The sequence below is a fragment of the Rhincodon typus genome, chromosome 2 (assembly GCF_021869965.1).
Source record: "Rhincodon typus isolate 14 chromosome 2, sRhiTyp1.1, whole genome shotgun sequence".
Classification (NCBI taxonomy): Eukaryota; Metazoa; Chordata; class Chondrichthyes; order Orectolobiformes; family Rhincodontidae; genus Rhincodon; species Rhincodon typus.
In genome coordinates, this window is record NC_063333.1 from 134,698,061 (window position 1) to 134,722,497 (window position 24,437).

The 24,437-nt window shown below is 40.9% G+C and overlaps 1 protein-coding gene across 5 annotated transcripts in view; it reads left to right on the plus strand.

Annotated features, from left to right (window-relative positions):
- Positions 1–12,701, plus strand: part of fhod3b (formin homology 2 domain containing 3b) — a 607,059-nt gene extending 594,358 nt beyond the window's left edge. For all 5 annotated transcript variants that reach the window (XM_048611383.1, XM_048611368.1, XM_048611373.1 and 2 more), the window contains one exon: positions 5,502–12,701. In XM_048611383.1, coding sequence (XP_048467340.1) covers positions 5,502–5,584 — 83 coding nt within the window. In that variant the 3' untranslated portion in view covers positions 5,585–12,701. The remainder of the gene's footprint in view (positions 1–5,501) is intronic.
- The last annotated feature ends 11,736 nt before the right edge of the window (positions 12,702–24,437 follow it).

The following is a 24,437-nucleotide window of genomic DNA, read 5'->3' on the forward strand; positions in this document are numbered from 1 at the left end:
TTTGGGCCTAGACCCTTCTTCAGAAAATTTTCTGAAGAAGGGTCTAGGCCCGAAACATCAGCCTTCCTGCTCCTCTGACGCTGCTTGGCCTGCTGTGTTCATCCAGTTCTACACCTTGTTATCTCAGATTCTCCAGCATCTGTAGTTCCTACTAACTCTGGATTCCTTTACTGATTGAATGCAATGAACCATCTCTGGACTGTATCCAGTGCCAGTATATTTTTCCTCAGACAAGGGGACATAATTTTAAAGTCAAAGATGAAGGTTTAGAGGGGATTTGAGGAACAACATTTCACCCAGAGAGTGGTGCGGATCTGGAATGCATGGCCTGGGAGGATAGTAGAGGCTGGTAACCTCACAACCTTCAAAAATTACCTAGATGAGTGCTTGAAATGTCATAAAGTTTAAGGCTATGAGCCAAGTGCTGGGAAGTGAGACTCGTGTAGATTTAGCTTAACTTCGGCATTATTGGGCAGTTTCTGTACTGTACGATTATAAAATTGTTTACGGTATTGTAGGTGTGGTCTGACTAGTGATCAGAACTCAAAATTCTCATTAATTTGTTATTGCAGTCCCAGTTTAAAAAAATTACTTTGCAGTAGAGTTTGAGAAGAGTAAATGTCACATATGTTTGCAGAAACAAGAAAGTCAGAAATACATCCCATTTTTTTCATAGCCAGAAATTTACATAAAGTACTATGCCATTCTTTCCAACTAGTTTCTCTAAGTGATTATGATTCATGAGCCTCTTCCCATCTGACTAACTGTCTAGTATATCCTTCTGCTGCATTCTTCCTTGCACTTCTCTATTTTTCCCTCTACATTATTTTCTGCAACTGCACCATGTCATAGGGTCATAGAGATATTAAGCACAGAAACAGATCCATTGGTCCAACTTGTCCATGCTGACCAGATATCCTAAATTAATCTAGTCCCATTTGCCAGCATTTGGCCCATATCCCTCTAAACCCTTCCTATTCATTTACTACCCATCCAGATGCCTTTTAAATGTTGTAATGGTACCAGCCTCTACCACTTCCTCTGCTAGGTCATTCCATACATGCACCACCCTGTGTGGAAAAAATTGCCCCTTGGGTCTGTTTTAAATATTTCCCCTTTCACCTAAAATCCATGCCCTCTAGTTTTGGACTCACCCACCCTGGGGAAAAGACCTTGTCTATTTACCTTATCCATGCCCCTCGTGATTACATAAACGTCTATAAGGTTATCTCTCGGCCTCCAACACTCCACAGACAATAGCCTCAGCCTATTCAGCCTCTCCCCATAGCTCAAACCCTCTAACCCTGGCAACATCCTTGTCAATCTTTTCTGAATCCTTTCAACTTTCCTAACATCCTTCCTGTAGCATGGAGACCAGAGTTACCCATGGTATTCCAAAAGTGGCCTATCAATGTCCTCTACAGCAACAACATGCTCTCCTAACTCCTACATTGAATGCACTGACCAATAAAGGCAAGCATACCAAATGCCGCCTTCACTAACCTATCTACCTGCAACTCCACTTTCAAGGAACTATGAACCTGCACTCCAAGGTTTCTTTATTCAGCAACCCTCCCCAAGACCCAACCATTAAGTGTATAAGTCCTGCCCTGATTTGCCTTTCCAAAATGTTGCACCTCACATTTATCCAAGTTAAACTTCTCGGCACATTGGCCCATCCGATCAAGATCCCGTTGTACTCTGAGGTAACCTTCTTTGCTGTCCACTACACCTCCAGTTTTGGTGTCATCTGTGAACTTACTAATCATACCTGCTGTGTTCACATCCAAATCACTTATAGGAATGACAAACAGCAGTGGACCCAGCACATTTCATTTGCTCAACGTTCTCTAGACGATTCCCAAGAAATCTCTACCCTCACAAAGCATCAGTGACTCAAATATCTGAGAGTCCTAGTTTTGTTCTCCCCGTTGAGTAGAAATATTTTCCCTTTGTTTGCCATTTACGCACTTCCATGATTTTAAAATTAAGGCCTTTCTGATCAAGGTAATCACATAGCTTTGCTAGTAGTGCAGCAATATTGTCGTGCTGCACTGATTAGAGAAACAGCATGTGGTTTATGCAGCATTCTATACTAGTTTAGCATATTTCTACTTCTCATTCCTGTACCTCAAAAAAATGGGTCAGTGTTTCATTCTGTTCTTCACTCCTCCACTCTATGTAGACTCCTAAAAGTGTCTACAACAGTGAGTTGTAGCTTAGTTTGAGTTTGCCTCTACAAAAACAATTGCCATTTTCAAGCAAATTTTGTTCTCAGCTCATTGGAAATCCTAGGAACACCAGTGTTCTCAGTAATAATTGACTGCGTGTTGTGGTACTGAACTTAGCATAAACAAACAAAAGACATGGCAGTGCCTACTTGTTTTAATATTTGTTCACAGGAAGTGGGCACTGCAAAATGGACCAGCATTCATTGCCAATCCCTATAGCATTTGAGAAGGTAATGCCCACTCCTTCAGTCGTGAAGACCATGTGGTATTGGTACGCCCACAGTGCTATTAGGAAAGCAGTTCCATGATTTTGACCCAGCGACCTTGAAAGAGCAGTAACCCAGTTCCCATGTCAGGACGTTATGTGGCTTGTAGGTGAAAGTAGGCTGGTGATGTTCCCAAGTATTATCTCTCCTTGTCCTTCTAGGTGGTGGAGCCAGCGGGTTTGGAAGATGCTGTCAGAAAAATGTCTTGGTGATTTGCTGAAATAGGGTTAACAGGCTGAGTGACCTGGAGGAACGGCAGCTAGAAATGGGCAATAAATACTGAGTGAATTTTTAAAAATCTGTTGTTTAATAAAATACGGGTGTTGGCTCAATGTTACACGGGAGAGATGGATGAAATATTTCGCTTTAACTGATTTTTATTTTGTTCTCCATTGTTCATAGATATCTTGTGTTAACTTAGATTTGTCCTACTTTTGCAGGGCTAGTTCCTTAACCACTTCAGATCTCATAGAGTCAGAGAGTTCTATAGCATGGAGAGAGGCCCTTCGGGCCAAACTAGTCCATACTGACCAAAATGTCCATCCATGCTAAGCCCATTTCCCTGCACTTGGCCCGTATCCTTCTAAACCTTTCTTATCCATGTATTTGTCCAAATGCCTTTTAAATGTTGTTAATGTACCCACCTTAACCACTTCCACTGGCAGTGTATTCCATATGCGCACCATCCGCTGTGTTAAAAAAAAAAAAAAGTTGCCCCTCCGGTTCCCATGTATTCTTTCTCCTCTTGGCTTAAACTGATGTCCTCGATTCCCCAACTCTGGGGAAAAAGACGGAGTGCACTTACCCTATCCATGCCTGTCATGATCTCGTACACTTCTATGAGATCCCCCCTCAGTCTCCTACGCTCTAAAGAAAACAGTCCTTGCTTGTCCAACCCCTACCTATAACTCACTCCCTTCAGGCCTGGCAATATCCTTGTAAATTTCTTCTGCACTCTTTCCAGTTTCATAACAGCTTTCCCATAACAAGGTGATCAAAACTGAACACAATACTCCAAGTGTGTCCTCATCAATGTCCTGTACAACTGCAACATAACTTCCCAACTTGTACACTTAATGCCCTAACTGACGAAGGCCAGTGTGCCAAAAGCCTTCTTCACTGCCCTGTCTACCTGTGACTCCACTTCCAGAAACTGTGCACCTGAACTTTATGGTCCCTCTGTTCGACTACACTCCTTAAGGATCTACCATTCACCATGAAACTCCTATCTTGAATTGACTGTCCAAAATGCAACACCTCACACTTATCTATATTAAACTCCATTTGCCTTTTCTTTGCCCATTTCCCCAGTTGATCAAGATCCTGCTGCAATTTCTGATAACCTTCCTCACTGTCCACTATACTGCCAATTTTAATGTCATCTGCAAATTTACTAGTCATGTCTTGTACGTTCTCATCCAAATCATTGATATAGATAACAAACAGCAATGGGCCCAGCACTAGTCACAGGCCTCCAGTCCAACAAGCATCCTTGCACTGTTACTCTCTGCTTCCTACCGTCAAGCCAATTGTGTATCCAATTTGCCAGCTCTCCCTGGATTCTATGCGATCTAGCCTTCCAGGGCAGCCTACCATGTGGAACCTTATCAAAAGCCTTACTGAAATCCATGTGGACTACGTCTACCACCCTGCCTTCATCAGCCTTCCTAGTTACTTCATCAAAGAATTCTAACAAATTTGTGAGGCATGATTTCCCACGCACAAAGCCATGCTGATTACTCCTAATCAAACCCTGTCTTTGTAAATGCATGTATATCTTATCCCTCAGAACTTCCTCAAGTAACTTACCAAACATAGATGTTAGGGCTTACTGGTCTATAATTTCCAGGTTTTTCTTTGCAGCCCTTCTTGAATAAGGGCATAACATTTGCTACCCTCCAGTCTTCCATGACCTCATCCGTGGCTAATGATGGTATGTATCAGCCAGGGATCCCGCAATTTCTTCTTTAGCCTCTTGCAGGATTCTTAGATATATCTGATCAGGACCAGGAGATTTATCCACCTTCATATATTCTAATACTTCCAACACCACCTCTACCATGATATAGACTGACCCCAAGATATCGCCACTAACTTCCCCCAAGTTCCCAAGTCTTCATGTCTTTCTCCACGGTAAACACAAGAAATATTCATTGAGGACCTCACCCATCTTCTGCTGTTCCATGCATCCATGTCCACTTTGGTCCTTGAGGGGTCCTAGTCTGTCTCTCTAGTTATTCTTTTTCTTTTAATATACTTAAAGAATCTCTTTGGATTCCCCCTAATCTTCATCAGCCAAAGCTATCTCATGCCCCCATTTCACCGTCCTGATTTTCTTCTTCAGTAAACTCCTACATCCACTATATACCTCCATCTATATATCCCTTGACCCCAGCTGCCTGTTCCTGAGCCATACCTTCTTTTTTCTGGTCAAAGCCTCAATATCTCTTCTCATCCAGGGTTCCCTACTCCTGCCAACCTTGCCCATCACGCTCACAGGAACATATGGACCTTGAACTCTAGCTATCACACTTTTAAAGGCCTCCCACTTGCCAGAGCTTCCTTTGCCTGCAAACAAACCACTCCAATCAATCACCTGCAAGCTCCTGTCTAATTCCATCAAAATTCGCCTTGCCCCAATTTAGAACTGAAATCTGTAGAACTGCTCAATAAATGCCTGATGTGAGAGGGATTCAACTCTGCATTCTGAAAAGTGTGGGGGGTGTTTTCTTCCCCCGAGTGCTGTAAAAAGACATGTTACAAGTGAGGAACAGAAACAAAGTTGCTGGAAAAACTCAGCAGGTCTCATAAATGTTCTGAGAAAGGGTCACCGGACCTGAAACTTTAACTCTTATATTTTCTTCACAGATGCTGGCAGACCTGCTGAGCTTTTCCAGCAACTTTGTTTTTGTTCCTGATTTACTACATCCGCAGTTCGTTTGGTTTTTTATTTATGTTACAAGTGAGACCTTGTTAACCTGTTGTGAATTTATCCTCCTTACAGTAAGAAGAACATTAAAGAGTGGCCTGACGCCAGAAGAGGCCAAAGCATTGGGTTTACTCACCACCTCGGAGATGCAAGTGTGAGGTGACTGAGCATGAACTGAGGCAGGAGACGCCGCTAATGCCTAGACAAGGCACAGCTAGAAACATCAACTGACAACCAACTGCTGCTCCTGACATCTGGTCATCCCCCCCCGCCCCAAGCTCTGTTCATCATACGATGCTGATGAGAAGCAAGAGCTAGAAAGAGATGTCGTGTATTGGCACTAAAGTTCTGACAGCTTTCTAAAATTTAAAATCAGGATTGTTCAGAAGTATTTATACCTAGGTAAAAGTATTGCTTTTTTGTTTTTTGTTTTCATATCTAATTGAAGTGATGAGGAAAATTTATTGAGTAAGCTGTTGTACGTGATATGTTTACGTTGACTTTACTTGTGGCCTACTTATGTAGCAGGAACATTCACCGTATCAGTGAGAATACTGGGTCTTAAAGAGACAGTGTGCTGATGTTGACAGGCCAACAACCTAGCTGTGTGTTAAAACTTTCTTCTGACAATTGTGTAACTTCCATCCAAAGCTAATTAATTTAAGATGTTTTTATCATCAATCCTTCAATTCTGCAATGTTTTTATTTTATCTTTGTAGGCCTGTTTAGTGATTGCAAAGGATTCCCCCCCGCCCAACCCTACTACTGCCCACTGATGCATGTTAGATATTTCAAAAAAGTTTATTTTATGTATTATGAAATGCTGATAGAGTTGGGCCAGAGAAGGGTCTAAAAGAGGTAACCGATATTGCCTTATTCACTCCGTTTAAGTAATAATGCTAAAAGTGGTGGGATTGTAAAGCACAACATTAAATTGGCCTCTTTCTTAGTAATAGCTTTGCATTTCTCCTTGAAATAGTGTTGCAGTAAAATTTTCTTGACTTCCTTTGGTCAGAGAAGATAAGATAATTGTTTTTGTTGAGTATGTGTCACAGTGGTTCTATACTGGCTGAAGATCAGAACTTTGACCTTAGCTTATATGCCTGTTGGGTGAAGATTTGCCTTGACTGTTCATTATTGAATAGGATATTCCAAGGGCTTTCAGAAAGAATGCATTTAAGACGTTGCTGCATGTAGCATCTGGAGCAGTTCTTCCTCAGACCCTGTGCTGACCATGGCTTCCACTTTGTAGTTAATGGAGTAATGCAGATTCTGGAGTCAGTGTGTAAACTCACCACTCGTTTGCTGCTGGAGGCTCACAGCTCGCCTTAGCATGAAGGGTGTGCATTTTGTCAGAAGCAGAAAGTTTCCAAAGGCACTGGTCTTGCATTATACTAAGCTTTGAATTGTCACATACTTGAGTAATAATGTGTATGTGCATTACATCCAAGAGTGGAAAATGGGTTGTGGATTTGAAACAAAATGACAAACCTTTTGAATTCTGAAATTCAGTAGGCAATCCTTAATGTTACAGTACAGGTGACTGTTCTTCCCTCGACCTGGTTAATAGGAGAGCTAGGCTCCTAAATTGAAAAATGATGAGTTTTGTGCTATGGGGTATGTACTTTGGAGGATTGAAGCCCTTGAGATGGAACAAGCATATTGCCAACTGAGTGAGGAGCAAGTCATGAATCTGTTATTTGTGTAAATTCACTTCAGGTTTGTAAGGTAATTTATTGTCCTTAAGCTAAAGTATTGTTACTGTACGTCTCCAGAGTATAGGATATGTTGAAATGCATTTATGAAAGTGGAAGTGGTTGGATGCATGAAATAGATCACAAGGATCTATTTTTAATGTGACAAGTGAGGATATTCTCCATCATATGGGGACATTATCAATTAAGTTTGGGATCCAAAGTCAAAATGTTTTGTGTTGTGGTTGAATATGTTTTGAAGCTGTTTTTAACTATTTTAAAGGGGTTCTATCCGTTTCAATTCAGTTCAGAATTCAGTGCACCAGTAATTCCTATATACCTGGGCTCAAGCTTGTTTAGATGTGAGTTTATAATTAAATGGGCTGAATTTATTTAATTGGGGTACGTATCAGTTGGGCCCACTTAATCCGGGAGAGACTCCACGCAAGTCTTTTGGCAGCGTTAAAACCCATGTGATTCTGTGGGCTTCTCCGGATTAACTGGAAGCTGCTTGGCTTTTCCTGCAGACAGCCTGGATAACCCTGTCAGATTTGCCAACGCCTCTTTAGTGGTGGTCCATTCTGTGCCTGATCAAGGGACTTGTATTAAAGAAGGGTGGTGGCACTGAAAGTCACCAGCCCCTCCCTACAACCCTGACTTGCATGGTGCCCTCCCTCACCTGTGGCCTATGACGTCCTCACCAACCTGGGGGTCCAGTGAACACATTGTCTCCAGCTGATACTGACTGTATTGTGGGGAGCTGCTGGCTTCTGGCAGGCAGGGCATCCAACATCAGCGTCCTTAATCCCAGGGCAGGCTTAATGGCAGCCATTTACATGTCTGAAGGGCATTTAATAGTGTTGGGCCTTTGCAGGAAACAGCAGGGGTGCCCTGCTGGTTCACTGCTAAGACCCTGATTGGACTAATTAAAGCCCACCCAATGCCCCTATAACTAGTGCTTAAGGGGCAACAATCTTAATACAATATTTATGGAAAGGCGCTATTTATAATTTTCTGTTGAGTTCCTATGAAAAGGTTGAGGCGAAAGAGATGTTTTTTTTAAATAGATAGAAAATTATATATATAAAATGTACACTTAATACCAGAGAGTGTATCAAACTCCAATATAATCAGTGGCAAGTAACATTGTGAAGGGATTCAGACAAGATTCAATTCAATCAAAGGTCACCTGAGCCCCACAATTGTGTTGCTACTTTTTAACCATTGTGTCCCTATGTAACTTTTATTCATTAAACTTGAAAAGTTTCTGAACTATTTTTAACTAATATGCATTGTAGAACCCAGGAATAAATTAACCAGCCCTTGGACCAACGTGGCTGAGCCAAAAAGGTTATTTTATTTGCTGCACTATTTGCTGGTTCTGGCTGTATTATTGTCTTACCAACACATCAAAGATTCCCACTTTCCAGTGTCTGTTCAGAATTGAAAACCTTTAAATCTCCATGTGGTTTCATGGTGGCTGATGCTGATTAATCCACTTCTTTTAAAAGCCTGGGTTCAACCTTACTGAGGAGGAAAGAGTATTACTGGCACTGACTAAATTAAGCATCACTCTAAGTTATTAGTTCATTTAACTGTTCGAATAGAAGAATGTTAAGTAGACTTATTGGTTTCAGGAGCACTGGACTAATATGTGACAAGGCCAAATATCTGGAATCTGTGCCTGATTCTAAACACAGACCACTTCCAAGGTATAAGGAAATTAAATTGGTGAATTGCTACTTGAATTGGGACTCAGTAAAGGAAAGTCTATATGAGCACTTCCTTTTCAGTGTTCCTTTCCTACCTTTTTTTAAAACGTTTTTTGTTTGTTTTAAAATAAGTCAGGAATTTGCCATTATTACCCATTAGATTTCCATGCATTTTTCCATCCAGAGTTGCTCAGTGAATACTAGTTGTTGAAGGATGTATTTGTTTCCTGGAGTGTCTCATGTCGTTTCAGTGCAGTTTTGATGTCTCCGGTGGGTTTGCAATCAGATGCTGTTTCATGTTTTGGCGTTCACACGTTTCAGACTTTGGTCAGTTTTCTGCTTACTCCAGACTGGTACAAACCTGTCAGCATTGAAATTAATGATTCATTTCAGGAAATGGACAATCCCTCCTAACTGATGGAGCTGTAGAGAACAAAGGATTGAAAATGATATGTTGTCTTGAAGCGAGGACATAGGTATTATTTTAAGATGTGTAAAAAACCAATTCATATATATGTGTTAGATCCAAAATAGTGGGCTAATTTAAACAGCGCTGCCTGCTTTAGATGAAGCAGTTTCAAGTTTGATTACAATTGTTGACCAAATGCCAAAAGATCTCAAGTTGGAATCCAATTTCAGAACATTTTAAATCAACACGTAAATGAAGTATGGGATCAGTTGTGACTTCATCTATAGAAAGCAAGCCGACTTGAGGCCTGAACTTTGGTCTATTGCTCTTCTTTTAATATGTGTGACACAAAACTTGACCTTTAGCTTTGTCAGTCTCATCATCTAGCATTGTGTCTCATTTATTCCAATGTTTTAAATCTGGTCATTAGCTTCTGTTCCAAAGTACAGTGTTTTCAATATTAAAGTTGTAAAACAAGTCAACAATGAGCTAAGACAGAAGTTGACAAACCAAAGTAAATAGCACTTTAACAATTGTGCATTTACCTATTTTTTTATAATTATCTCTTTGGGAGAATGACTATTAAAAAGACCATCTGTTCTAGTTTAGTGCAGGGTTACTATCTGCAGCATGTTATGGAAGATGCCCTTCAAAATGTCAGGCAGTTACAAGAAGAATTACAAACTCAAAACCAACTAAACGCATTTTGCACTTTAATAGTTCATCATTTGACCCTTCATTATTCCTTGAATATATTTCTTAATTTGCTCCTTTTATTTCTTATGATCATGCCATTGTACAGCATCGTGATTTAACAAAATAGCACTGTATAATGATTGCAGCACAGACAGAGATCACTCGGTCCATTGTCTGCAAAAGCATCTCTGCTCTTCCCAATCCTTGACATTTTATCATAGTCCTGAAGTCAATTCTCTTCACGTAATTAAATTGACTTTGAAAGCCATTTTTGAAAATACCTCCACCACCAACTCAGACAGTGCATTCCAATGTTAACCACTGGTTTTATGCTTTTTTTATATGATGTTGCCTTTTGGAATTTTTGCAATTCACTTTGAATTGTCACTCTCTGGTTCTCAACTCTTCCGCCAATGGAAATAGAGTCTCCCTATCTTCTCTATCCAGACCTCTTCTGGTTTTGGCAATCTTAATCCTTTACAATGCCAGGTTTTCCAATCTATCTGTGTAACTGAAATCTCTCATCCCTGGAACAATTTTCATGAATCTTTTTCTGCATCCTCTCCAAAGCTTTCAAGTCGTTCCTAAAATGTGATGACCAAGTTTGGATGCAATATTCCACCTGAGGCCAAACAAGTGTGACATAAAGGTCAGCTTAGCTTGTTTTTGTTTTAAATCTACCAACTTCACACCCTTGTAGACCAGCTATTCTCAGGGCACTCAATCATAAGTTTATTCTACAGGCTTTCCCACCTAAGCAGCACCTGGTTTCTCAATCTGATAGCTGCCTTGAGAAACCTGTAAAGAAGGTATGAAGGCAGCAGGGCAATCAGCTTGGTTTCCTGAGCTCAAAAGCTGCTCTCCTGCCATTCCCCACACTCGCCATCGTCACGGCTGCTCGCTCCCTCCCTCCTCCTAACATCCAACATGTGGACTTAGAATTGCTTAACCACTGGAAAGTTGTCTGTTCTAACTGAATACCCTAAACTCCTCCTGTTCAGTAACTGTAGGTGATAATCCACAAATCTATTGTAATAATGTCCTAAGCGTTGTATCTAATTTCCTTTATTCTTCATATCTCGGTTTGAACATTTGCGAAATGAAAAATAAAGTTTGCTACCAGTTTTAGAGATAGTTGCTAGCATTTAGATCAGTCTAAAATGCAGAAATACAAAGAACGTGACTTTTTTTCAGTTTAGTTTTGGAAAGGCTGATGTATCCTGGGAAAAGCATGTTCTTTTTTTTTTCACCAGTTTTGTATTTTTTGATTTAAAAAGATGCATTTTTGGCTGCTGTGATTGCGCAGACACTTTCCCTTCTGGTTTTGATCTTTGGCTTCAGATCTCAGCAATTTTTCATTTAAAAACTGCCAAATTATACCAGCACACAACAGTACCATTTTCAAATTAATCAGCATTGTACAATATACATTTTGGTGTTGGTAAAACTTCTCTGTTTGAATAATGAAAGCCAATTTTAGTTTTCTAGAAGTCAGCTTTACATGTGGATTTCTGAGCTTAATCCTAATTGGTAATCACTTTTCTCTCATCTGGTTACAGCTCTAATACTGGGTAAGCCTAATCAATTTTCTTCAATAGTTCGAGATTTTAGTTTTGTCTTGGCCTGCGACATGGCAACTGTCTCTTTAACTTACCTGGATTGCATAAGGTGGCTACATCACACTGGCAACATGAATGTTGGATTTTGGAAAGGTTACAAACTGTGTAATGAAGCTTCCTGGAGTATTTGGATAAAACTGAATCTATTTGCTTTTTGTGTGTGTGTTTTTTTTTAAGAAAAGGAAAGCAAATGCATTCTTTCAAAAAGAAACTATCCATTTGCAATCCTTTGCAACCTGAAGCCAGGCTTCCTCATAAACTCTGCACTTTTACTGATGACAGTAGAGCTGAATATCAGACCTTATAGTTTACCAGCCCTTCCGAAGGGCTGCCAGTACAAGATCCATAGCCTTGTGGTTCCCTGGTATGACCATACGCAAAGCTTTAACACTGTAGCGAGGCCACACAAATAGTCATCTCCAATTTCTGATTCAAGGAGTTAAAAAGAAATTCATCAATTCTCATTTAATTTGAAACTGTCTTCACAATTATTAACACCTTTTGTTTTGAGAACTGGGAATTGTAAAGAGAATAAACAGTTTTTTTTAAAAGGACTTGTAAAGTAGAAAGAGCAAGTTTCTAAGAACAATAAGAATAAAAGAAGGGCAATGCTGTACAGTTGTGTAAATGTCGCTATTCATAATTTTTTGTGTAGCATAGTGTAAAATAAATCAAACATGCTGAATGCAGTGTTAATCTGTGAATTGTAATTTAAGAAAGCCATGCATGGTCAATTATTTACTTCACAAATTGCTCATTATAGATAAGGGAGTTTGTTATCTGTTACTTTTGTGTGTCTGGAACTACATTTGTTGTGTATTTTTATTTTAAGGACATGAAACTACTGTTATTAAACCATTCACTCCACAGCCAACATATATACAGCCTTAGGAAGCCTTGTTGCTGCGTTAGCTAATACTAGTGGGAAGGAAAGTTTGTCTACTTTGTCCGTCTTTCCATCCATCTGCCATACTCCCTGCTCCACTAGTACCGCAATGTTCTCAGACTTACTTCCAGTGCCATTCAAAGTAAACCTGTGAAACTGGCTGCAAAACCTTGTATTTTAACTCTCAACACAACAGTTCAATAGCTTGCAACAACAGTACAGTGTACAAACATATTGAAATAAAGCTTTATTAAGCACACTTTGCCTGTGTACTGTGTTTTGTCAAGCTCAACAAATGGAAAGTTCAGAGGCAAGTGCACTCCTGTAGCATTGTATTTTCCAAGACTGGGTCTGCAGTTGACCTCTAAGCATTTTTACTTTTTCCTACCTAAAATGGTAATTCTACAATCCTACACTTCCAACAGTTCTCAAGCAGTACCCTGATTTTGGCTACAATATTGTAAGTTCATCTCCAACCATCAGTTGTGAGTGTAACTTGTAGGAGGAGTGCTGGCACAGGCTTGGAGGGCTGAAAGGCCTGTTCCTGCAGTGTTCTTGTTCTTTGTTCTTTGCATTGCAAAATGTCAGTCATTCTTTATTTTGATCTATTTGTCTGATTGATTTGAATGTTTTGAAGAACTTTGATCAGAAAACATTTATCACCCTCATAACCTTGGTGTATGTTTTGAAAGCTCAGATCTAACTGGTGTTTACAACCTTCACCCATCTATGGACAGAAAGTTTGAATTCCAAAGGTGAAGTGAGGGTGACTGGCCTTAAATGCAACATTTAACCAAGTTTTCCATTGAGGAACCCTATTGACCTTAGCAAAATGCAAGTTGATGGTTGATGTTGGAATTCTCAATACAAATAAAAATGGTTATGATGCTTTACAGGTTAGTCATCTCAACCCAAGGGCATCTGTGCAGGAGATCCCCAGGATAGTGCCCCTAGGCTCTACTGTCTTCAGCTGCTTCACCAGTAACCCACCCTACGTTATAAGGTCAGAAGTGAGAATGTTTGCTGATGATTTCAAAGTGTTCAACTTAATTGAACAATTTCTTCAATCAAAACAATTCCATTTGCAACTAGACAACATTGAGTTTGGTCTGATGGGTGGTAAATGCATTTGGATCATAAATACTAGGCAATGACTGACAAAGACCAACAAAATTAAATTTAACCAGCACTCCTTGATGTTCAGTGGCATTGCTTTCACTGAATATCCCACCACCATGTTTTTGGGGAGTGGGGTTTGGGGAAGTCACCTTTGGCCAGAAACATAACAAGACTAGCCAAATAAATAGGCTCCAAGAGAAAGAAGAGGCTGGGTAACCTCTTCTAACTCCCCAATGTCTTCCTACCACTTACAGGGCGCAAGTCAGCAATGCAATAGGATGCTTTCCACTTGTCTAGGTGAATGCACTCCAACAGCACTCCAGAAGCTCAACTCCAATCAGGACAAAGCACCCATCTGCCACATTAAATGTTGAAATCCTTAACCACCTTTATATTCATGAATATAACTTGCCTTCAAAAATGCCAATCATAGATGGAGAACCATCTGCCACCGCTGCAATGTGTGCTGCATTGTCTACCATCCACAAGATGCACTGTAGTGTCTGTCCAACAATTCTTTGAAGGCACTACTCAGCCTCCCTTACCTTGAAGGGCAGAGGTAATAGGTTAAAAACCAAAAGATCTGCAGATGCTGTAAATCAGGAACAAAAATAAAGTTGCTGGAAAAGCTCAGCAGGTCTGGCAGCATCTGTGGAAGAGAAAACAGAGTTAACGTTTCGGGTCCGTGACCCTTCCTCAGAACTTCCTCAGGTAATAGGTACATTAGCACATCATAATTTTCAAAGGTCTGCCTCCAAGATGATGCATGTTATTTTGATTTGGCAGTTGACACTGGACCATAATTAATCTTGGAAGCCCCAACACATCAACATGGGTAGGCATAGTTTAAAATGGGAGGTTGCCATAATCACTTCAAGGTATAGTTTGTAGGAGGAGTTAGAACTCGTTCGTAGAACATGGGTAATTTTATACAAGGAACACAGTAAATTATTGGAAGAAATGGATTAACAGATGGACAGAATTGGGGCACAATGTTTAGGAGGAACTTGGATAATATATCAGAATAACCGGGGCTAATTATAGAAGCTGCTTGGGATAATTTCACATTCCATGAATGAACTTTTAAAAATCTCAAAATGAATTAAAATTCACAAAAATGATGCCATTTGAGACCGGTGAGATTTTTCACTCCTTCCAAAAGCCAAGGTTTTATATAAAATTAGCTCGACTAGAGGAGTAACCTGTACCTTAATTTATTTTATACTTTGAAACCACTCCAACACTTGATTTCATTGTATGTGATGCATTAGTGCTTCTGTGATCTTGTCCTCCATCTATAGTTGACAGACATGAAGGCAAGTTTTATTCAAGAATTAACCTCCTAAATACTGCTATTATACTGTTTCTGCTTTACCTGAATAGATGTTTTTAATCACTCTGGGATATGGGCATTGCTAGCTGGGCAGCAAGTATTTCCCATCCCTAGTTACCCTGGAGAATCTGAGCTGCCTGCTTGAACTGCTACAGTTGATTTGGTTTAGATAGACCTACAATGCCATTATGGGATTTTGAACCAGTTACAAGTGAAAGAGCCGCAATATATTTCCAAGTCAGAATGGTGTGTGGCTTGGAGGAGAACTTGAAGAATATGGCGTTCCCAAGTTTCTGCTGCCCTTGTCCTTCTAGATAGAAGCAGCCTGAGTTTGGAAGGTGCTTTCTGATGGGTCTTTGTGAATTTTTGCAGCATGTCTTCTAGTCGGTATACGCTACTTCTGCTGAGCATCAATGATGGAGGGAGTGAATATTCAGGGGATGTGGTGCCAATCAAGTGTGCTGCTTGGTCCTGAATGGTGTCAAGCTCTTAAACTGTTATTGGAGCTGCATCTATCCTGAGGTGTGTTAGCCATATGTAGTATTCTGGATTTCACCAGACTCTCCTATGCTCCAGCTCAACACCATTTACATTGATTTTTATTTGTGTTACTGCTTGTCTAACATCCAGTGCTGGATGAGAAGAAATTTCCTTCATTGTAAATATTGAGAATACAAATATCTTGCCATATATTGACCACATGTCAATTTTGGGGTGTGTCATGGAGGAATTCCCTCCTTGAGCCCCAGCAACTTTTCTCAAGTAATTCTCAGTATCTCGCCTCATTAATTATACATCCTACCTCCGCAGCACTGTTCTTTATGCTATCTTGGACTGGGCAGTGGTGGTCAGCATTGCAGAGAACCTGTGGCTTTCTCACCGTGAGTGCCATACTTAAACTCCAGCTACACACCATTTCAAACTCTGCAAGCCAGGAACTGCCCTTGGTGTATTGTTGTGGAATTCCAAATGACATGGATGAGCGAAGCAGGTTGGCACTTTGCTTTGCCAACAAGGACTAGTATATACGATGCCCATCACCTCATTCTATATATTAATGCCTACTAACCAGAAAGTGGCCATGAAGCTTTTAACCTGTGGGAATCCATAATACCAAATCTAATGAGTCTTAAAGAACATCTGAAGCATAACTTGCAGAAGAGAGAAGATGGAGTGAGAACCGCCAGCCTGTAGTCAGAGAAAGGCAACAGTAACAGTACCAACTCTAGTCATTAACTGTTAAAATATCAACTAAAAATGTTCATGATTCCCACATTTCTTACATTTCTAAAACAGCTGAAGCTCGCTTTCAAATTAAAAACATATCACATTTTACATTAGTCAACTCCATCTCACAACTGTGTATATTCACTATTAAGGTTACATGGTCACCATGTTTTCTCTTAATAAACATTTGAAATGAATCTACTAATTCGAAACAGTTCAGCTACAAATGCATCTTCTCACTGTATCTATCCATTTATACTTGCTAACTTGTGTACAGAAAATGCTATTCTTCCACAAGGGGCTCACTGATGTAGCTTAGGAGATAAGGGGTTGTGTTGGTTTCTGTGGCTAGTTCCAAGGGCTGAATTGTTGAGGGGCTGGGTTCGAGCAGAGTGACACCAAGGGGTTTAAAGTCCACATGCAAAGCTCTCGCACATGAAGGCACTGAAAGCAACAGAAGGAAGTCAACTTCTTACCACTTGCATGAGTGAAAGTGATGTTTCAAGCAACATTAACTAACGTACAGCAGGCGGAACACAATATAATTTCAACGAGGCTTGAAAGCTTCTGATGATGAGGCTAAACCGCTCGATCTACAAAAATAAAATGCTGAATTTTGCATGGTCTTCTGATTTTATGATGGAGAATCCCTCCTTGAAATTCCAAATGTAAGTTGTAACACCCCCTAAAAATGATTGGCCTTAGCTGAGCTTAAACTACATTGCTTTTTGAGTTGCCATGTTTTTTGAATTATTATGAGTCATTCTGTTAAACTATGCCACCAGGTGTGTGCCAATAAGTATTTTCACTAAAATTGGCTCCTGGATCAGACTCTTGAGGCCATTTGCTAATAGCCTTCCATGAAAAGAAACATTTATCAGAATGAATGATTGCAAACCTAGATTAGGGCTTCTTCTTTTGAAATAGCTCCAGTGAACTGTTGCATCAAACACCAGGTTTGCTATGAAGCATTTGACTCGCTCACTGGAAAATATTAGAAGCTGCCACACACATTAAAGTTCCATTAAAGCCTTTGTAGAGCCAGGAATCTTTTGTTCTATCCTGGGAAGTGACGTAATGGCAAAACTTTTCTGGTATGTTGCATTTCTGGACTCGCCTTTTAAATTTTTTTTCACTTCAAACCAAAAAAGAATTTTCAAAACTTTCACAATTTGATCGGATTCCGCTGAAGAATCTGGATGTTAGAGAAATGTTAAGACTTTCCACAAAGTGTTTCCATGAACTCATTTTTGCTTTGGTGTTCTGTATTTTTGTGCAAAGTCGCAATAGGATCTGATTACTGAAAGCAAGCCCTTCTTGGATGGCGAAGGACATTAAAAAGGCAGTTCATGTGACCAGTGTAAACAAAAACTACTGCCGAACTTGGTTGTAGTTCTCTGGATCAGACAGATGGTTTTCTCAGTACACAATTCATCCAGGAAACCAGGTTTCTCACAGATGAAAGTGGAAATTCCTATCAAATTTCAGTGGGAAGTTAAGAGTGGGGGTGGCGTGGTGTTTTCAGTGGGGGAATTAGCTTGACATGAGAGCACTAGCGCTGTTAGATTTCCTCTGTTGTCTACACTCTGTGAAATCCAGTTCATCTAAAACACTTCTGTTCATATCCTATCCTTCCCAAAATAGCTGCCTTTTACCACTCACCTAAAATCTTTGAAAACGCACCATTTAGACTGCATGTTGACTTATCACTGCTAATATTGTTAAATTTCATCTGGTAACATTATACAGGTGCAAGTTGTTTTTGACTATCAGCACTGTTCCAAACTGAGTTTGAGGTATGCATTATATACTGGGGGAGATAGTGATATAGTAAACCAGGGGCCCAGGCTACTACTCTGGTGAGATATTCCTGGGTTCAAATCCTACCATGGCAACTGGTCAGACATATATTCAGTTAATAAAATGAGGACAATAAAGCTTGTCTCAGTAATAATGAGCATGAATCATCATCATTATTGTTAAAAACCCATTACTAATGGCTTTTGTGAAGGAAATCTGCCACCCTTACACTGTCTGTCCTACATGTGACTCCAGACAGTTTAGTAAACCATTTAGTCAAGGGTAATTGGGAAGGGCAATCAGTGGTATCTTTACCAGGAGATACCGCTATCCCATAAAAGAATTTTTTAAATTATGTACCATTCACTGGGCTAGACAGGAAGTAATGTGTTAACTTTTTTAATTCACTCTTGGGATGTGGGTGTTGCTGGCCGGTCCAGCATTTATTGTCTATTTCTAGTTGCCCTGGAGAAGGTGGTGGTGAGCTGCTTTCTTGCACCACTGCAGTCCAGGTTCTATAAGTTGACTCACAATGCCCTGAGGGAAGGAATTCCAGGAAGGTGACCCAGTGACAGTGAAGGAATGGCAATATATTTCCAAGTCAGGATGCTGAGTGGCTTGGGGGAAAACTTGCAGGTGGTGCTACCACCATGTATCCACTGCCCTTATCCTTCTAGATGGAAGTGGTCATGGGGTTGGAAGGTGCTGTCTAAGGATCTTTGATTTTCTGCAGTGCATCTTGTAGATGGTACACACTGCTGCTACTGAGCATCATCAGTGAGCGAGTGGATGCTTGTGGACGTGGCCAGTCAAGAGGGCTGCTTAATCCTGGATGGTGTCAAGCCCCTTGAGTGTGGTTGGAGCTGTACCCATCCAGGCAAGTCGGGAGTATTCCATCACATTCCTGTCTTGTAAATAGTGGACAAGCTTTGGGGAGCTGGGAGGTGAGTTACTTGGCGCAGTAGTCTTAGCCTGTGACCTGCTCTTGTAGTCACTGAATTTGTGTGACAAGTCTGGTCAATGGTAACCCCAAGGATGCTGATAGGGGTGGGATTCAGTAATGGTAACAGCACTGAAGGTCAAGGGGCTGTAGTTAGATCATCTCTTATTGGAGATGGTCATTGCCTGGCGTTTGTATGGCATGAATGTTACTTGCCATTTGTCAGCCCAAACCTGAATATTGTCCATATTAGAATTAGCATTAGGTTTATTGTCACATGTACTTAGTTACTTAATTGCAAGAGTACTATGAAACATTTACCATGTTGCCCCTCACGGTGCTATTTTAAGTATCTAGCTCCTGATCTTAAATACAAAATAGAGAAATAAAGGGGAAAAGAAGTTACATTTCCTTGCGGTAAAATAAGAATGAAAGTTAAAAGGATACACATTACAGTCAGATAAACATTACAGTGCAGTACATCAGCACAGGGGCCTTCCATATGTGGTCTGACCACCCACACTGGTTCCCAGTCCAACAACTATCGCCCACCAGCTCCATGGAGCCAGCCTGCTCCACTCCGGGCCTCCAGCCCACTCCAGGGGCTTGTTGAATTTCAATCTGGACTGCTGGAGCTTCGAATGGTGCTGAACATCTGTGCAATCATCAGCAATAATTCCCACTTCTGACCTTTATGATAGAGGGAAGGTCATTGATAACCTGCAGTTGAAACTTAGGACACTACTATGAGGAACTCTTGCAGAGATGTCCTGCAGCTGGGATGACTGACTCCAATAACCAAAACAACCTTCCTCTGTAGTAGGTATGACTTCAACCAGTGGAGAGTTTGACCCCTGATACCCATTGATTCCAGTTTTGCTCAGGAGCCTTAGTGCCACACTGTTGAATGCAGCCTTAATGTAAAGGGCTGCACCTCTCCTATCACTTGCCCATAATTGAACATACAAGCTTATGAAACTGAAGGCTGGAACAGGGTTTGCCGTTCCATTATGTGCAGGTCACATGCCAGGCCAGAACCGCAAACATTAAATTATCTCACTTCAGAGGAGTGGGATTATCCACAAACAGGGGCCATGCTGCTCCTCATGCTGAAGGTTATGATTATCAAACATTACACAAGTTTCAGTCATGTGCTCTTTCATATTAAGCTATGTTATTTTGGAAAGTAGCCTCCAGGTGAGCAGCCGAGGCCTAGCACGGGCATGAATTATGTTAGCATGTCATTCAGGACCAAGTCATCAATTTGACACTTCACTCATCAACGATGAGAGGATCAACTTCATGAAGAAAGGGGGTTGATCTGGCATTCTGAGATTAGCACATCTGTTCACAAGGGACCCCTGCAATTCTCTTCATGCAATGATCAGTGCTATGTAAGAAATCAACGCTCAGAGACTGACTGTTCTCCTTCTACTGCTGAAAATTTATTCCAATTCTATGTTTTGTTTTATTTCAGGGGTGTCTAAGCTTTTGGTCTTCATGAGCCACATATATGTAACATGAAGCCTTAAGTCTTTGATATCAAGACAGAATTCAACTGAAAATGGCATAAAGGAGCTCCAGCAAAACCAGAGACTGAGAATCGGTGGGGGTAGGGGTGGAGGGGTAAATTCTCCAAAGGAAAATGGCTGTGTTTGTTAGAGGGTCAATAATCTTTGCCCTAGGGAATTACTGTATGACATCCTGAAGGTAGTGTATTGGTCTAACCTCTTCAGCTGCTTTAGCAATGATAATCATAAGGTTGGAAATGGGGATGTTCTCTGATGATTACACAATGTTCAGCACCATTTATGATTCCTCAGATATTGAAGCAACCTATGTTTATTTCCAAACAAGATCTAGACAACATCCAGGTTTAGATTGATAAATGGCGCATAGCACTTGTGCCATATGAGTGCAATGACTATCTCCAACAAGGGAGACTCCAACCATCATCCCTTGACATCCAATGACATTACCATTGCTGAATGGCAAAATGCTAATCCCAAAATTCCTTGATCACACTTGGTGCAGATCATGAGGGAGTGTTGCCAGTGTGGCAGTGCTGTCCCTGGGATTTGGGATGGGATCAGTGCCTAGGTTAGCTGACAGATAGAAATCTTGTCCCACCATTCTTCTTCCAGTGGTGCACCCATGTTTGGATCTGACGTTCGCATTTAAATTATAGTTTGATAAGTTTGTTCAATCATCACAATACACAGCAAAAGGCGCAATGCATGCCATGACACATGTTTGTGTAATTGCACCTCTGAAAATCCCAAAGTTGCCTCACTAATATGACACAAAGATTAAGTTATATGGAAATAAATTTCTCAAGTTCTTCTGTCAAGTGGGCGGGGGTACCCACAACCCCCAGATCTGAATGCCCACCTAAGCATTGCTTAACACAAAGTATCTTTCTTGTTTCTCACAGTTGTAAGGTACTGTGACTTATATTTACCACAAAGCAAACTGCACGTTTCACCGCCATTTCCTGCAGCCAGCAGAATAAATAGCTGCAAGTTCTTTGACTGCGCCCCCCCCGCAACCCCCTCCGCCCCCTCCTCCACTCTGGTTACTGCCTAGCTAAATTTTGCTAGCAAACATTACTGTCTAAACATTATTCACTGATGAATAAAGGGGATTTTCCTCCCTACCTTTCAGGCGACCTTTAAACTGCCCAGTGTTACTGGAAAAGGGCTATGCCACAGATGCGTCAACATAAGCCACATACACTGATAACATATTCTCTGTGATTATATTGTGATGTTGTCACAAATTTTATGGAATCCAGTAAATCTAAATGCCAGTAGCTGGCTAAAGATGTATAAGATAAGTATGAAACAACAACTGTGAACAACAAGAGTGAACAGGCATTGGTGGTTTTTTTAGTAAGTTCTTACTTACTAACTTCACAAGTTCATTCCTGAGAATTTTCTTGAAGTTGGTTTCACATAAAACTGGAGGTGTTTGTGTGTCAGATGTACAGGAGTTAAACTGTATCTCTGTATCTCTGACTGCAGATGTGCAGGCTAGGTGGATTGGCCTTGCTAAAATTGCCCACAGTGTCCAGGGATGTGTAGACTATGTGGATTAGCCATGGGAAATGCAGTGTTACAGGGATGAGGCATGGGAGGTTGGGGGGTGGTGGTGTGTGTGGGCTGAGTGGGCTGCTTCCACACTGTAGGGATTCTACGATTAATATTTTATTTTTTCTGGTATAAATTTAAAGTTTAAGTCCTAGCAAACAACTTCGGAGTTTAGAGATAGTAGGAACTGCCGATGCTGGAGTCTGAGATAACAAGGTGTAGAGCTGGATGAACACAGCAGGCCAGGCAGCATCAGAGGAGCAGGAAGGCTGACGTTTCGGGTCTGGACCCTTCTTCAGAAATAGACTGGGGGGCAATCTGAAGACCCGAAACGTCAGCTTTCCTGCTCTTCTGATGCTGCCTGGCCTGCTGTGTTCATCCAGCTCTACACCTTGTTATCTCAACTGCGGAGTTTAGTCGTTCTGAACTTGGTGGAAATAATCTCGGGCCAGAAAACATTAATTCTTTTGATCACATGAGCTGATCAAATATGCAAGAAAAAATAGCCTAACTCCATTACTATTCTTGATAAGTGACTGCAAATGAAATATTTAACTGTGTTGGCCTTTAGCTATCTGATGCCATACAGATCAAGCTGTCAGCTGTGTACTATTCCAGGCGTTATCAGGGATCATTTTCGGCGCAGGCTTGGAGGGCCAAAGGGCCTGTTCCTGTGCTGTAATTTTCTTTGTTCTATCAAAACCTTGAAATTGATTTTCCCCATCCAAATTCAGGACAGGAGTTAACTTAAGTAAATCAGCTGGACAACACAGTCTGTGCATAAAACTGGCTCTTTCATCTCTTTAACCTATTGTTCTAATCAACCTGTTTTGAGATGTTATTACGCACCTCTGGAGCAAGTAGGACTTTTTAAAATTCATTCATGGGAGGACGGTGTCGCTAGCTAGGTCAGCATTTATTGCCCATCTCTAATTGCCCACAGGGAAGCTAAGAGTCAGCCACATTGCAGTGGGTCTGGAGTCACATGTAGGCCAGACCAGCTGAGGATGGCAGTTTCCTTCCCTAAAGGAGGTTAGTGAATGAAATGGGTTTTTCCTGACAATTGACAATGGATTCATGGTCATCATTAGATTCTTAATTCCAGATATTTTTTGTTGAATTCAAATTCCACCACCTGCCATAATGGGATTCAAATCCGGGTCCCTGGAACGTTATCTGGGTCTCTGGATTAACAGTGCGAAGATAATACCACTAGGCCATCACCTCCACTTGAAGCCAGGTGTCCTGATCCAGGGGTAGGAGCATTACCACTGTGTCACAAGAGGGCCCTTACCTGGATCTTGCTAAACTGCAGCTTGGAGTTATCACCTGCAAAGGCAATGGACATTGACAATATACCATAAATAGTGTTGAAGATTTGTTCTCCATAACTGGCCCAACTCCTAGCCAAGCTACAATAGGTCCAGTACAGCTACAGCACTGGCATGTACCTGGCAATGAAAAAATCACCCTGTACAGCCTGGCCACAAAAAGCAAAATAAATCCAACGTGGCCAATATCACCCATCACTCTACTCTCAGTCATCAGCCAATTGTTGTAAGGTATCATCGACAGTGCCATCAAGTGCACCTACTCAATCGTAACCTACACACAAACGCTCAGTTTGTGTTCTGCCAAGTCCACACATGTGGTGTTCCTATTTATCTACTACAGAGTACCACGTATTTGACCAATTGAGCCAACAGGAAAGCCTGGCAAAACTGGAGACAAAGGGAATCAAGCAGAAAACTCTCTGCTGGTTGGAATCATTCCCTAGCACCAAACGAGGACGGTTGACCTCCAACAATCACAATTGTCTCAGTCAGAGGACAAGTCTGCAGGAGCCCCTCAGTAGTCTCCTAGGCCTAATCATCATCTGCTGTTTCATCAATGACCTTCCCTCCATCATAAGGTTAGAATTAGGATGTTTTATGATTGTGCAATACTATTCATAAACCCTTAGACAATGGAACAGTCCATGTCGCAATGCAGCAAGACCTGGACAGCATTCAGGCTATGGCTGACAAGTGGCAAGTAACATTCACATCACATAAATGGCTACAAGAGTGGTCAGAGTCTGGCAATCCTGTGGTGAGTAACTTAACTCCTATCTTCCCTAGATGAGTGCAGTTCCAATAACACTCGAGAAACCCCTATTTGTTTGGAACTCATCTAACTCTTTCAACATTCACTGACTCTTAGTGTACTGTTTACAAGATACCCTACAACAACTCACCAAGGCTCCTTAGACAGCCGCTTCTAAATCCATAATTTCTACTGTCTCGAAGGACAAAAACAGTACAGGTAAGAGAACATCACCACTTGCAACTTTCCCTTGACTTGGAACTATTTCATTTCTAACTAATATATCTTTGATTTCAAACTAATTGCCTCTATTTTCTGCTTGTTTCAAAAATTTCTCCATGACAAGAAAATAAAATTAAATGAATGCCTTTATTTCATCAAATAAATCTTCTCTGTCACAAT